Genomic DNA, 15,682 nt, shown 5'->3' with positions numbered 1-15,682 from the left:
CTTGTTCATGAAAGACATCCACTTGTGATAAATGCACACTCTGAAGGAGGACAGTGAATATATTTTAACACTGAAAATATTACAGATCATATAGAAAACCTGAGACAAACAGCATTGCTGCTATACTTTTGGCTTTGATAAGTGGATGATTTTGTGAAGACGCTGTTGTATGATGAAGTTCCATCATATTTATGACAAACTGTGTAGTGTCTTCACTCATAGAAGCCACGTCAGACCTGTAGATGGTGAGCCCGGCTTATTTACTGGAAGAGTGTACATGATTCATCCAAACAATGCTGAGTATTTCTGCTTGCACCTTCTTCTACGTACAGTGAGGGGGACCTACTTCTTTTACCAATCTGCAAGCAGTTAACTGTATTGAATACGCTACTTACCAAGATGCTTTCCTTGAGTGACACTTACTTATGATGATGATTATGATGATGATGATGTTCTGGCAGAAATTTGCATTAGTGACAGTACACATAATTTGTGTCATTTGTTTGCCATTTTTCTGGTATTTTATACTCTTTCTAATGCCACAGTGTTAGGACAAAAATACTAGGATAAACTATTAGAAGACTTCTGTAGGAATATTGGACAAAACATTAAAAGTGAATTGAATGATGGATTGTGTAACTACTCTTTACCAACACCTGGTTACCATTCAATATTTGGTTATGTCTCTAGGAGGAAATCCTCTCCTTCATTATGGCTTGCTAACCACATCAACAGAGAATATGCAAGGAAATAAGCTATTATAATCCAGCAGAACTTGTGGACACTTTGCAAAATGGCATCCAAAATCTAACAGTGCGCAGTACGGGAAGGCGTTTTTAGAGTGTCAACAATAATTAGGGAGAAATTCTGTTTTTGGATGCACCTGGTGGGACAGGAAAAACATTCCTCACTAAAATCATGTTGGCATAATTACGAGCCCAAGAAAAATAGTTGTTTCTGTGGCTTCATTGGGAATAGTAGCCACTTTGTTACCCAGTGGTAAAACTGCTCATACAATGTTTAAAATCCTGACAGATTTTGTTATCGGTGAACACACAATATGTGACTTCTCTAGGAACATTGACAGAGCCAGGGTTCTATGTGGTTGCTCGTTAATAATATGGGATGTGTGCACCGTGGCGAATCGCAAAGCTATAGAAGCATTTGGTATAACGCTTAGAGATATTTGACGAAAAGATCAACCCATTGGTGGTGTTAAAACCCATTTTTGTGACGATTTTAGGCAGACCTTACCAGTTGTACCTAAGGGAACAAGGGTGGATGAGATGAGAGCATGTGTGAAGAGCTCAAGTCTGTGGTGACGCATCACACAGATGCATCTAGCAGTGAACGTGTGGCTGCAAATTGGTGACAACGCAAATACACAGGAGTGTAATCATTGTTAAAAATTGTCAAGGGAACATATCTAGAAGAAGGAGGTGGAAGCATTAAGCCTGGCAATTTGTGCCCACATTACTTCCACTTCAAGGCATCATTTCTTCCATTTATGAAGATCAAATACAAACAACAACCCATGAAAACTCTTGGCTTTATGGAAGAGCTATATTGAATCCTTGTAATGATCTCGCTGCAAGAACTAATGCAGACATACTTACTCTTGTTGAGGCCTACTTTTTCTGGGGTTATTACTGAAATCAGTGAACATATTTTAAATCTGTCTTATGACTCCCAAGGAAATATGTATTTCTGTCACCAAATGTGTTTTGTTTTATTGAAATAATGACAGTGGTCTTAATGAAACACACATACCATTTGTCTTGCTTTCTCCATCTAAAACAGTTCATTACAAAAGGTGTTGATGTTAGTACTTAAGATTTTTGCTCACAAAGGGGAGAACACGAAAGTCCTTACACTTCTGGTCAATTTATGTCTTTACATACCCTTGAGACCTCAAAATTTGTCAGGGAAAACTGCTAAAACTTGTGTGGAAATCAGGGAAATATCAGGGAATTTCACTTGGGGAAACTTGTGGCAACCTTGAATGGGTATGTAGTTAATCAGAAATCTGTAATCCTTTTTGCAAACAGGAACCACCAATTCGATAAGACAATTTCACTCTAATTTCTAATTTGTCTACTTTATCTCAAGGTTTTAGACAGTTGAGCACAAACTAAATTATATAAGGTATTTGTGAAGTTTGAAAAAAAAAAAAAAAAAGTATATTCATTATCCAACATAGCAGAGTGGATTAGAATCTTCATAAATCAGAGGAACACTCTCGATTGTAACCTACCTTCTATCAAATGATTCCTATTGATCATATTAACGCTATGGGTGCAACGTTAATCCTTACTTATGCTGCAGCTGCCATGTACTTATCAATGTCTTCTTGTCTGATGCAGCAGTTAAAACAGACGTTTGTATGCTAATAAGTTAATTCTTAAATATTCTCACTGACTATTCAAATCATTAAAATTCTTGAAACAATAGACTACTGTTTCAGTGAGTTCAATGCAGATTACATGATATTATTATTTAAATTCTCAGCCACTGCAAGGCACTTGAACCATTGCCTTTATTGTCTTCTTTGACACCCTATGCAAATATTTCATTTCAACACCACCTCTCAAGGGAAGCTCATTTTTAGTCTTCTAGTTGCTGCTTATACTCTGTTATGTGAAGTTCTCCAATGCATTAAACAGACATGTGCCAGATCATTACACAAATATAGAACAATGTATCCACGCAGTGTATTAAAATATAATTTATTTTTGAAATAACAGTGCAACTTCTGCTGTGAAACTGAGTTTTTGAGCAATTCACAATATTTGGAAGTATACATTATGAGCTAATACTGAGGTACTAGGTTGACAAGAAAAACTACTGGCATCTGTAGAGCTAGAGAGATGACACCTAGTGCTGGACATGTCTTCAGAAGGACCTTTTAGTTTTCTGAAGTGTGAATTATAATGTCACTAGAAATCAGTTAATTCTTAAATATTCTCACTGACTATTCAAATCATTAAAATTCTTGAAACAATAGACTACTGTACTGTTTCAGTGAGTCCAATGCAGATTACATGATATTATTATTTAAATTCTCAGCCACTGCAAGATACTTGAATCTTTGCCTTTATTGTCTTCTTTGACACCCTATGCAAATATTTAATTTCAACACCATGCCTCAAGGGAAGCTCATTTTTAGTCTTCAATTTGCTGCTTATATTCTGTTATGTGAAGTTCTCCAGAGCATTAAACAGACATGTGCCAGATCATTACACAAATATAAAACAATATATCCACACTGTGTATTTAAAATATAATTAATTTTGAAATAACAGTGCAACTTCTGCTGGGAAACTGAGTTTTTGAACATTTCACAATATTTGGAAGTATACATTGTGAGCTACTACTGATGTACAAGGCAGCAATAGAATGAAAACAAAAGTGGCATACGAACTTCATTACCACTGCATGATCAGCTAATCAAGAGGAAAAATTCTGATTCTGCAGGTTAAATGATCTCAGAAAAGTCATCATGCAGACTGTACATTCTATCTCTATTCAATAATTTGAATCTCCTGAATGTTGATTCACCAACCTGTATCTTAGCCAATGTAAGCTAAAAATGTGAAGAACACTTCAGTCCTTAAAATAAAGAAAAAGGTTTGTGGAATGTTATTTCCAATGAAACTGAAAAGACAAGTGCTTTATGTAGAAAAAGTCATGGCTCGATGCAGTTTGCAAAGTTCAACAGCTGTTCCACCTAAGACATGATCAATGAATGTTTACCACAATGGTCATTAGATTCTTAAGGAAAAAGCTGTCCACTTGAAGAAGAAGAAAAGTTTGGTATCAGTAGGATGAAAATCCTTTTCCGCATTAGCCAAATAAAAAGTTTATAGGAAGCACTCTAGAACAGATGCTGGACATCTGTGTTTTCTCTTTATAATCTACTATAAACTTCAAATTATTGTGTTAACAAAATTCCACTGTATATTCACAAGTAAAGGTTATTTCAGCATGCAAATAGTGTAGTGCAAAGCTCTTTTTTCATTTGTGTAAAGTTTTTGCTTCATCAGGAAAGAGGGAAAGAGAGGGAAAGACGAAAGGATGTGGATTTTAAGGGAGAGGGTAAGGAGTCATTCCAGTCCCGGGACTGGAAAGAATTACCTTAGGGGGAAAAAACGACAAGTATACACCCACACACACACACACACACACACACACACACACACACACACACATCCATCTGCACATATACAGCCACAAGCAGACATATGTAAAGGCAAATTATTTTTGTTTTTATTGATAATTTTATCTTTCCTTCTCCTTTTTCCCCTTTATTCATTGAATTTAAGAGTGCAAAGTCTTGTGCATTTACCTGAAAAGCTATATTTGCATTTTCGTGCATTCCAAAAATCTCTGGTTCCTCTATAATTGGAAGTTGGTCTATAAAGTTTCTGTACTGCTCCAGTGTCGAAAAATCTTCAGATTCAGGGCAATAGTAGACACCAGATGCAGAATAAATATATCCTGTGAAATCAAACAACTCGATTTTAAAACAAAAAAGCCACAAATATAAATTCTGGAATTAATGATTCTTAACCATCACAAAGACTGAAGATAAACTTTAAATTTTAATCCATCATATCCAGCGCTCCTTTTACTGGAAATGGAAACAAACAAGAGAGATAAAGTGAAGAGAGAAAGCATGCATAAAATAGAGAAACTTGTAGGAGACATCTCTCTCCACCTGTGAAAATGAGTTTGTTGTTATTATTAGCTTTGCTGTTCTGATATACAAACTGATATTTAACCTCTCTGTTTTCCAGTAAGTCTTTTGTGCTTTTTAAAGCTTGAAATGTAACATTTATTTCTAAATAAAGCTACTGGTTTTGTTTATACCAAGAATTTGAAAATAGAAAAAAAAAAAAAAAAAAAAAAAGAGTAATTATGTAGTAATACATACAACTATTCATAAATACTGTAAATGATAACATTATTGTAAAGAGATACAAATGGGAGAATGTAATGAATCATACCTGACTTTAAAATTTTTGGTGAGAAAAATCCTTTCAGTATTGTTTTGAGACATCTCAGGTCCCATGAATCAGTAACACGGCCTCCGTATGTTATTTCCCCTAATGCAATACAGATATTAATTTCATTTCACATAGGTGCTTCAATTAGATTGTGCAAAACTCAAATAGTATTTTAGAGTCAGAAAAAAAGGCAAAGGCAATTAACGGTGGTTTTAAAGATTCATACACAGTGCTTATATTAAAAAAAGACAGTACTTTTGTGCTTAGGGGTGGGTTGTTGGTTCTGTTTTATGTACAATATTTTGATCAGTTGAAATATTGACTATAACAAGAAATCAATAACACTGCTGTATGCCTAAGAGCATGCCATCAATGAATCACTTCAGAAAACATGAGAGGAAAAAGAAAAAAAATTGTCTGCATTACAATGAAAAATATTTTTGTTACCAGTTATATATTCAAGAGCATCCCAAGGAATTGAGTTTTCAGCACAGAACATCTTCATTGTATTTAATGCACACTCTCTGTCACTGTCATTGAATTCATATGTAATATTCCAGCCAAGTGGACCAAACTTCTTACGTTCTTGAATTACTCCATGGAAGAAACAAATGCCAAATATCATTTTTCTCCAGTCTGAACCAAGTGCTGGAAAAGTTACGATAGTTCATCATATATTTTTTCTCATTACAATTCACACAGCAATGCAAATGTAAACTATCTTAATATTTTGCAATAAAACTGTATCAGCTACTGAATTATTACTAATAGAAGTAGAAATGTTATTTAAACTTACGGTGATCTTCAAAGAAATCCTCTGTAAGTTCAAGGAATGCCCTTTTTATATTTGCACGAAGACCTTTTGGTGGTTCATTTGTAACCTTTACAGAGTTCTGCAGAACAGACACAGGAAAAGATTTTGATGGCATTGAGCTGAGAAATAAGCGGAAATCAGGATTAACTTGTTCTGGATTCTCTGAGAAACCAATGATGATTTTTTCCATAGATAACATCCATGAAGTTGCAAGGTGACAGTTCTAAAAAATAAAAAAAGGAAGTGATAAATTAATTTGAGAGATATTCATGTTATTGACTGAGAGCTTGTCCTCACAAATGATATGATTGAAATAACATAAAAAATGCTTTTTTGTATAGTATCTTTGAAGATAAAATAAAAAAATCATAAGAAGATATCTATAAATGATCATTCTCAGAAATAAAGATCATTACAAATACACATTTCATAACTATATGAAATTACATTTCTTCTCTTTTTTTTTCATGTTAGCTAATGTGTCTGGTGATCCAGTGCGATCTTTCTTTAACTCTGAGGCATAACCTCTAGTTAACATTTGAGAGAGTTACATTCACATCATTACATGTTTGAACTCCCATTCCATATCAACTTTTTTGTTCATTATTTACCTCTCTTTTCCTCTTGAACTTTCTTGCCATCTTTACCGTTCACTTCCTTCTGTTTTTCCAGTTTACTATTTTGTTTTATTTACCTAACATTGACAAAAATCATGAACAGTTGCTACAGCACCCAAAAAAGAAAATCTTGAATCTTAATAACAGACAGTACCTCTTTTGTAACTTCATCTTCTCTCAGCACCAATAATTCTATAAATCATGTTTAACACTACTAATGCTCTTAATGTCTTCCCAAAAATGACAAAAATCACAGGATTAAAAATACCAGTTATGAGAACACGTTCTTCAACAAGAACTAACACTTTATGCTGAAAACGTGCTCATTAAACACATACAAAACTATACATGGTTTTGAACAATCTGCCTCAGCAGAGAGTGTTCCTATCTGTTAATACATGGAATGTCTTAACAAATTACAGTTTCCATAGACAATTAAATCCATCACCAGTGAGCAAATTGCAGCTGCTACACCACAGTGGACAATCCACAACATGCCCTGGGAAAGCAATATGGCCTTCCCTACCTCACAGACAAATATAGTCAAGCACTCTGTAATTGGTCTGTAAGCTGCATAGGATTCTGTCAATCTTATTTCTCAATGGGAGTCATGGGTTTGACTGAGAGTGACAGTGGGGATACTAAAGGACACGCACGGATGGCGGAAGGGGGTCAAGTGGACAGTTTCAGACCAGCCAGCGGCAGCTGCGAAGTGACGGCTCGGCCAGGCACCAGGTAGTCAGCAGCAATACTGAGTTCAAGTGTGGTGAGCTGGTGCCTGTTGTTGTGACAATTTGAATGTATTTTAGGTGGTAGGCCACCCAGGATTGTGTACCGGGTGATGCACTTAGTTATTGGGATGTGTTCTGTGGCCCTGGTTGGTGGAATGCTTTGCTCTGGATTTCATGCACTTTGTTGTCAGCTACCTGTAACAGGAAGTGCATGTATTAACCTGCCTGGATATTTGCCAAGACTACAATTAATTTGGTGAGCATTCTGTTATTTGTGTAACATGGCACTGCACATTTTTTTGTGTTTTTCCAGCATGTGACTCAGTTTTAGACTGACTATAAAAAACAGCTTGTCTGATTGCATTGTAGAAAATACTACAAATTTAAATGGTAATTGATTCTGTTTGTGTTTGCATTCTGATGAAAGTTGTCAATTTGAGTGAATACAATGCAAAGCCTGCACATGGTACCCTGTGCATGTTCGGTACTTTGTAACTGACATTTGAACATGAATTGAGACCAAGCTGTTGAGTGAACTGTTTTTAGTGTTTGTGTGTAGATTTCATTGTGCTTAATAAGATTAGTCAAATATATTCTCTTATGTAATTTTGGAGAGAAAAGCTGCTTCAATCTTAGGTTACCGTTAATCATAAGAATTATGTTGCTTCCCAGTTTTTGTGTGTTTCTGCTGTGCAGTCTGAATTAGATTTTGTGTCATTATGGTGCATTGTATGGTTGTTTAAGACTTGTTCCATCAAGTAGTTTTGTTCAGAAATGGCAATATGTCACTGAAATACTCTTATATGCCACTATCATATAATTGTGGTTAACTAAATCAATGTAAATTCTACTGCACAGCTGGTCATTGCCATCCTGAGTTTCTTATAGTCATTAAACCTCAAGGAGATATTCACTCTTAGGTTAGCTTTTTTTAGTTATATGTAATACATTCATTATGATCAGTGCAGTTTAAACTAGAAGCCTTCTGGTAGCATATTGGAATTTCCCAGAGAGATTAAAGCTTGCCGTTGTGAAACCACTTTTCAAGACGAGTGACAAAACCAATTTAGCTAACTACCATCCAATATCACTACTAAGTAGTTTCTCAAAAGTATTGGAGAAACTAACATATAAAAGAATTATAGAACATCTTAACAACCACAGCATCCTCAACAGAAACCAACTTGGTTTCCAAAAAGGCATATTAACTGAGCAACCTATTTTTTCTCTCACTAATGAAATTTTAAAGTCAATAAATAATAAAATTTCGCCTACTGGAATCTCCTGTAAATTGTCAAAGGCCTTTGACTCAGTAGACCACAACATTCTCTTACAGAGGGCTAATTATTATGGCTTGCACGTAGCATAGGTAGGTGGATTGAATCATGGCTACAAAACAGAAAACAGAAGATAATAATTAATGGTGCCGATGATAGTCCCGTCTCATCCAATTGGGGCACATTAAAGTGTGGAGTGCCTCAAGGGTCAATTTTGGGACCTTTGCTTTTTCTTATCTTCATCAATGGTCTCCCACTTTGTATAGACACCAAGTGTAAATTTACTCCTTTTGCTGATAATACCACTATTCTACTTGAAAGCTGAACTAACAATGGCCTATAAAATAAATATAATGCTGTATTTGTTGACATCCTACACTGGTTTAAGTGCAATGGACTAACTCTTAAATATTGAAAAAACTCAGTTTATACAATTTCATACTTCTCAGCAGAAAAATCAAGTATGCTACTTAAACTGTGGTAAACTAAATATAATAAGCTGTGAATCATCTGTGTTCTTGGGCATTCTAACTGATGGCAAGTTGAACTGGTCTGTGCGTATCCTAGACCACCATAGAAGGCTCAGTCTGGCAACTTATGCTATTTGTGTAATCACCGCCATTTGTGACTTGAGCACTATCAAAGCTGCCTACTTTGGTTATTTTCATTATATCATGTCATATGGCATAATATTGTGAGGTAACCAGCTTTTAGCCACAAAAAAATTTACTGCACATAAGAGATCTGTGAGAATCATGAGCGGTGTTCATCCAAGATATTCTTGCAGAAATCTTTTCCATAAGTAACAAATATTAACAGTCACCTCTCAGTACATATTTTATTTGTTTCTTCTACTATCTTGATGAATACCTGAAGATAAAGCAATGATTGTTTTTTGTAAATTGTAGTGCCATTGGTATTTATATTCTTAAAACTTTGTTTTAATGTGTTTTGCCACGACTCATCTTAACTGCTTAAGTTGGACAATTACTATATTTTCTTTTTCAGTAATTGTTTTATGTTACTTGAGTTATACCTTTGATTTGATTTTAACTGTCAAGCATACTCATCATTTTATGGCGCACTTTTGTCATTTTATATATATGTATTATATTTGTGTTATGTAATCATGACTCATTTCACATCCTTGTCATTTATCACAATACAGATTAATGGAATATGTAATAAATAAATAAATAAATAAAAAGAATTTTTTAAAAGTCAAGGTTTAGATTATTTGTGGCCATATATGCCAAGCCAAGCTCACAAGGTAGGTTTTTCAACTACATAAGTCATATTTGGGTGAAAGATATTTACTGGGCTCATTATGTGTTCCTGACTGTAGTTGTGGTGTTCACATGTTGCACCTCTCTTTTTATTTTAATTTATGCATATAATTTCAGGCGGACAACACACCATTGTAAGATGGCAGACAATCTAATTATTAAAAGGGGGCTGGCATCTGATATGAGTGAAGACTGAGAGCAACCTTGTTCAAAGGTGAATGACCGAATCATTTGCACATATTTTGCATGGAATGAATGCAAGATACATTAAAATGATCAGCCTTTAATCTCAGGTTCTCTGATTGCTATGAGCAAAGACAAATTAATGACAAACACAATATGTGATCTACTGACATCACTGGATACTGTCTGTAACAAATTATACATTAAGAAAAAAATTATGCTGTTATCCACACCGTGAGTAGCTAGATTTCAAATAATTACAAAAGTTATAACAAATATCACATTTATTATTTTAAGCCCGTAATCATTACAATTTAAACACAACTTACACAACATGTCTGGTTGCTACAACAGACTATCACATTGTGACTAACTAAGAGTGACTGAGCTTGCACTTATATATAAAAACAAGAGAAAATTTTTTCCTTCCCTATTCTGCTTCAGGAAAATGCCATTTCAATATTTCCGAGCATTGATAAATTTCCACTAAGGTTTGATAAATTTCCACTAAAGGTCACTGAATACAGTTATTATTATTCATAGAGATTATTAAAGAAGCAAACAAATGTACCAGACGCCAGCTCTTAACAAACATTAAAAAAAGTATATTGTTTGATTTATTTTGCAAATACACTATTCTAAATCTTTAATGACAAGTTCTTTGGAAAAATATCTCTGACTGTAATTGATATATTAGTTGTTGATGGTGAGAATACCTTTCAGGATGAATGTGTTTACGGTGCAGTAACAACTGAAAGTTGATATGATAAAGATTTTTTCTACAAGCTAGTATGAACCATCATCACCACACAGAGCTGAATGAAATGATTTGAAAGAAACCACTACAGAAGGATATAAGGAATTATATCCATACACTATTCAAGATAAAAAAGAAACTTAATAGACAATATACATTGACAACTGCAAAGAAGTTAATAAAGTGGTAAGATTTGGAGTTTTACTTCTGGAAAAAAACCACCTACCCCCCCCCCCCCCCCCGCCCCCCCACACACACATTATTGTAAATGCCTCACATCAAATACTTTTGTAAGTAGATTTACAGGAAAAACCACATTCGTTCCTGAAAAACAGCAGGATTTGTTTCTATAAAAGAAATGGAAAATGAAAACAGATCATGGAATTTGCTGCAGCATTTGTACACAAGGGCAATGCCTTAATTGCAGGCAATGGGCGTAGTAAGAAAAATATTATCAATAAAGATCAGTTGCAATATGAAATGGCAAATGGATAAACATTATAAAATGCGTAAAAAAAATAGTATGTTGTGGTGACATCTATTTCATCTATAACGCATTCTTATACTGTTCATTTGAATACGTCATCTACTGGATTTCTTGATACAAAGATGTACATCTGATTTCAAGAATAAAATGGACAATGTGGACCAAAAGTGAGACAGTTAGTAACATGAGAAACTCCTTTTATCACAGTTGTTGATGCTAGCACCTCTGGTAAACCATGTCATCCACTGGTTGAAGAATATTTTCATTACAGATGTAAAAGACAACACCATAATGTTGCTTGAATCTTGGACTGAGTAAACTGATGGAACTATATTTCAAGAACATGTACAAAAATACCCCCCCCCCCCCCCCCCCCCCCCCCCCCCTACCTCTGCCACAAACCACTATTAGACGTTTACTTTTTCAGGCAATATCAACTTGTTGTTTGCAGGTACGAAGATTACACTAGAAATGAATTTATTTGGAGGCATCTCAAGGTACATTACTTGACAAGCATTAATAATGAAACTTTATTCAGTCATTTAATACCAGATGTCTTCATCAGTTTTCAAGGACATGATCACTTATACATGGCAGATCTGTGGGTATATGACAGAGGAAACTGAATGAATTTCAATAGTGTACTAAAATCAATGTTACAAGCAGGAAATAGCGATTGTGCTATCAAACATTGTGAAGATGGTGCTTTTATTGATTGTTTGTCTTGTTCTCAAAAGTTCTGCCTGGTATATTTTGTAGGAATGCCTCATTGTGACATACAAACATTACAGTATGATGCAGCAAAATACACCAATATAGAAATCCCATTTTACAGTATTTGTTGAAATGTTTTTTCATATACTGAACTTGAATGAATACAACATTTGTATGTTTAATTATGCATCTATTTATGTAATATGCTTGTATGTATTTACGCATATTGAAGGATGAAAATACATGTGCCTGGTAGTGTTTACACAGTATTCTCCATTATGTACTGTAGAGTATATTGCGGAGTTCATTTTCATTAGGGAGTAACACTGCCATTTGCTGTGAAACAGAAATATGGTTCATGAAAGTATGACTGACCTTATTACTTGAAAATTAGGCATTTCCCTAAAATAAGCCTGATACGAGTTTCATCCAAATACAACTCATACAGTTGAAACACATACCTTGTCAGTATCCAAACTGTTTTTAATATTCACCTGACTTTTCTGCTGTGCCATGAGTTAAGATTTTAAAGAATTTTAATTTTTGGAAAAAATAATTTTAGTTTTTAGTCTGTTGCAGTGATTTGATTGTGACTGCTTGTCTACCCATGCCTGTGTGTCCTGTTGAGACGTCCTGTTATGGCAACTTGGTCCACCAGGTTGTGACTGTCTGCAGTGGCACCTATTTAAAGGTTCTAGTTCAGGATTTGATCTTGTATTCTTTTGGAAAATGTTTACACTCCAGATCTAAATAATTTCATTGTAAGAAATGTGTAAAGTGACCTTTTAAAATAAATATTTATTGAACTATGTTATTTAACTGTGAATGGTGTTTGAAATATTATTTCTGTTTTTTTGTCATATCCTGGCCCTCCCACTCAACAGCTAATTATGCTGATACTAGGGCAGCATACCATTTCAGTCTGAACTGCCAAACCATTCTGAGTGTTGTCTGTGGCTAGTGCTCCCACACATTACATCACTTTCATTTTTCAGCTCCAATCCACATTAAAATGGGAAGGCAATGATCAGTTTCAGTAATCAAAACGGGTAAGGTTGCTAGAAGCAGCTGCAAGCACTAGCTGTTCTGAGCAGGGTGTTCCTTATAAAGTAACAATAATTTATATAAGTCTTACTAGCATTAAACTGTAGTACAGAAAAAAGATAAAACTTGCTAAATATGTCAGTGGGTTATTGCTTCAGTTTTTTTATGGGCAGCAGGAAAGAAAAGAAGAAAGTCCAAAATTCAGCAGAAATCTGTAATTTTTCATGTAGTATGCTTTATTAGATTTATTTTTCTGTACTCAAAACACTAACTGAGTAATTTCAGTAAAAACAAATGCTACACAAAATTTAGTAGAATCTGTGTAGGTTGTCTACTTCCCATTTTTGACTTACAGTCTGGAAATACTAATATTGTTTACAGTCTACGCTTTAATTTATTAGGGGCATTCAAAAAGATATGTGCCGGAGGCATGATTACAGAAACCAGTACATGTATGTTAGAAGTATTGACCCTGGCTGTTGAGACACTTGTCTCACTGTGACACAAGGCAGTGAATGACTGTCTCATAAAAACTCTGGGGCTGCGATGTTAACTTGTTCTGCATGTACAGCTGGACGTCGCCATCGGAGGTGAATCATTTGCCTCTCAGTGCCTTTTCAAGGGGACCAAAAATTGCGTAATCACAGGGAGAGAGGTCCGGACTGTATCAAGGGTGGCCAAGAAACTCGCATTTGAATTTCTGCAGGAGTGCAGCGACTGTGTTGGCCGTATGAGGCTTTGCATTGTTATGGAGCAGAATGCCCCATGGGTGAGATTGATTGGTCATTTTGATTTGATTGTTTGGCGAAGGGTGGTCAAGGTTTGCGAGTAATGCTGGGCATTCACTACTGTCCCATGCTGCAGGAAAGGAATCAGATGGGGGCCATCTTGGTCAAAGAAGAATGTCAGCATAACCTTTCCTGCACTCATGTGGATGACGATGTACAGCTGTTTGTGTGGAACTGGTTAATATCGCAGCCCTTAAATTTTATGGGACAGCCATTCACAGCCTTTTGTCACAGTGGGACAAGTGTCTCAATAGCCAGGGTCAATACTTCTAACATACAGGCACTGGTTTCTGTAATTATGCCTCTGGCTCATTTCTTTTTGAATGCCCCTTATAGTAGTGTAGCTGTTGGCTATTATAACACAAATTTTTCAGCCACAATCCACATTAAAATGGGAAGACAACAATCAGTATCTGTAATTAAAATGTGTGCAGTTACTAGAAGCAGCTACTTACAAGCTGTTCTGAGCAGGATGTTCCTTACTCTGGCCAAGTCCATGAATGAAATCTGCCCTCATAGGAAGCTAGAGAAGAATCGTGTCTGTGAGTCAGCACAGTCTTAATGTCTGTCCATACTCTTCCCCAGATGTGGAAAACTTCATAAAATTTTCAATGTGAACAGCAGAATTTAGTTTTTGAACAATACTGTAGCAGTTCAGGGAAGAACTCTGAATTTTTGATTAACTGTTTTTTCCGTAATATTAACCTTGTGAAATACCAAGTGGTAAACCAATTTCTATATGTCTGAAGAACCTAAGAGATGTTATTGTTCTTATTATTACTATTATTATTATTATATACTCTTGCAGTTTGCAAGAATCCACTTCAGGGCGAGTACAATAACTGGATGTTGCTGACAGTTACACTGCTCAACATAAGTTTGGAATACTATCATAAACTGTAGTCTACAATACTAAAGGCCTCATTGACCTACACACTTCATGCATTATCCAGTTAGAGCCCATTTACTAAATAGTATTTACTACTAGCCTGCTTTGTGGACGTTTCCCAGTTGTGTAAACATACCACTGCTGCAGCACCATACAGCGAGCAGTCCAGTATCAACAACTACTTAATTCAGTTTGTGATCAGCGATGCAGTAACATGCCATGTGGAGGCATACAACACTTTGATAGAGTCAGGGTAGTAGGTTTACTTTCAGCAGGTCATACAAAGCAAGATGTTGCCGATCAGTTACACATCACTCACAGTGATGTGTCTAGGGTGTGAAGACAGTACAGAGAGATGAGAAATGTGAATGATACACCTCACAGTGGTTGTCCTCATATGACAACACTGATGTAGAATCATTTTATTTCAATAGTGGGCTCACAGACAACCAACATTAACTGCCAGAAAAATTGGAAATGACATCTCCCAGGAAACATGGATTCTTATCTCAGACCAAAAAGTGCAAAGAAGATTGCATTAGGGTGGTCTTCATTCCAGAAGACCAATGAGAAGTTTTTCATTGGACGAATGGAACTGACACAATCAAAGGACCTAGGATCTTGCAGAACAACATTGGACCATTGCAGAATGGAGTAATGTCATACTCGCTGATGAGACTGGGATTATTTTGCGACTGGACACTAGATGCGCTGGGTTTTGGAGAAATTCTAGGTGACAGGAACCCTATACATTCAGGAAGGCCATCCATTTGAAGATGGCAGAGTAATATTCTGGGTGGCAATAATGATGGGATGGCAGACATCTCCAATTCATGTCTACAACAATTTAAGTGCTTCCTGTCTGCTTGTGTCTGTATGTGTGGATGGATATGTGCGTGTGTGCGAGTGTATACCTGTCCTTTTTTCCCCCTAAGGTAAGTCTTTCCGCTCCCAGGATTGGAATGACTCCTTACCCTCTCCCCAAAACCCACTTCCTTTCGTCTTCCCCTCTCCTTCCCTCTTTCCTGATGAGGCAACAGTTTGTGTGTATGTTTGTGTTTGTTTGTGTGTCTATCGACCTGCCAGCGC

General features: G+C 35.8%; 1 protein-coding gene across 1 annotated transcript in view; it reads right to left on the bottom strand.

Annotated features, from left to right (window-relative positions):
* The window catches only part of LOC124795954 (dynein axonemal heavy chain 6), a 1,096,896-nt gene that overhangs the window by 151,378 nt on the left and 929,836 nt on the right, over positions 1–15,682 (bottom strand). Inside the window, exons 60-63 of the mRNA XM_047260034.1 lie at positions 5,803–6,043; positions 5,454–5,654; positions 5,007–5,105; positions 4,346–4,497 (exon numbers count right to left, since the gene is read on the bottom strand). Of these exons, the coding sequence (XP_047115990.1) occupies positions 4,346–4,497; positions 5,007–5,105; positions 5,454–5,654; positions 5,803–6,043 (693 nt within the window). The remainder of the gene's footprint in view (positions 1–4,345; positions 4,498–5,006; positions 5,106–5,453; positions 5,655–5,802; positions 6,044–15,682) is intronic.

The sequence above is a fragment of the Schistocerca piceifrons genome, chromosome 4 (genome assembly GCF_021461385.2).
Source record: "Schistocerca piceifrons isolate TAMUIC-IGC-003096 chromosome 4, iqSchPice1.1, whole genome shotgun sequence".
In the NCBI taxonomy this organism is placed as follows: Eukaryota; Metazoa; Arthropoda; class Insecta; order Orthoptera; family Acrididae; genus Schistocerca; species Schistocerca piceifrons.
The sequence above is the reverse complement of the archived record's forward strand: the minus strand, read 5'-3'. Positions and strand labels throughout refer to the sequence as shown.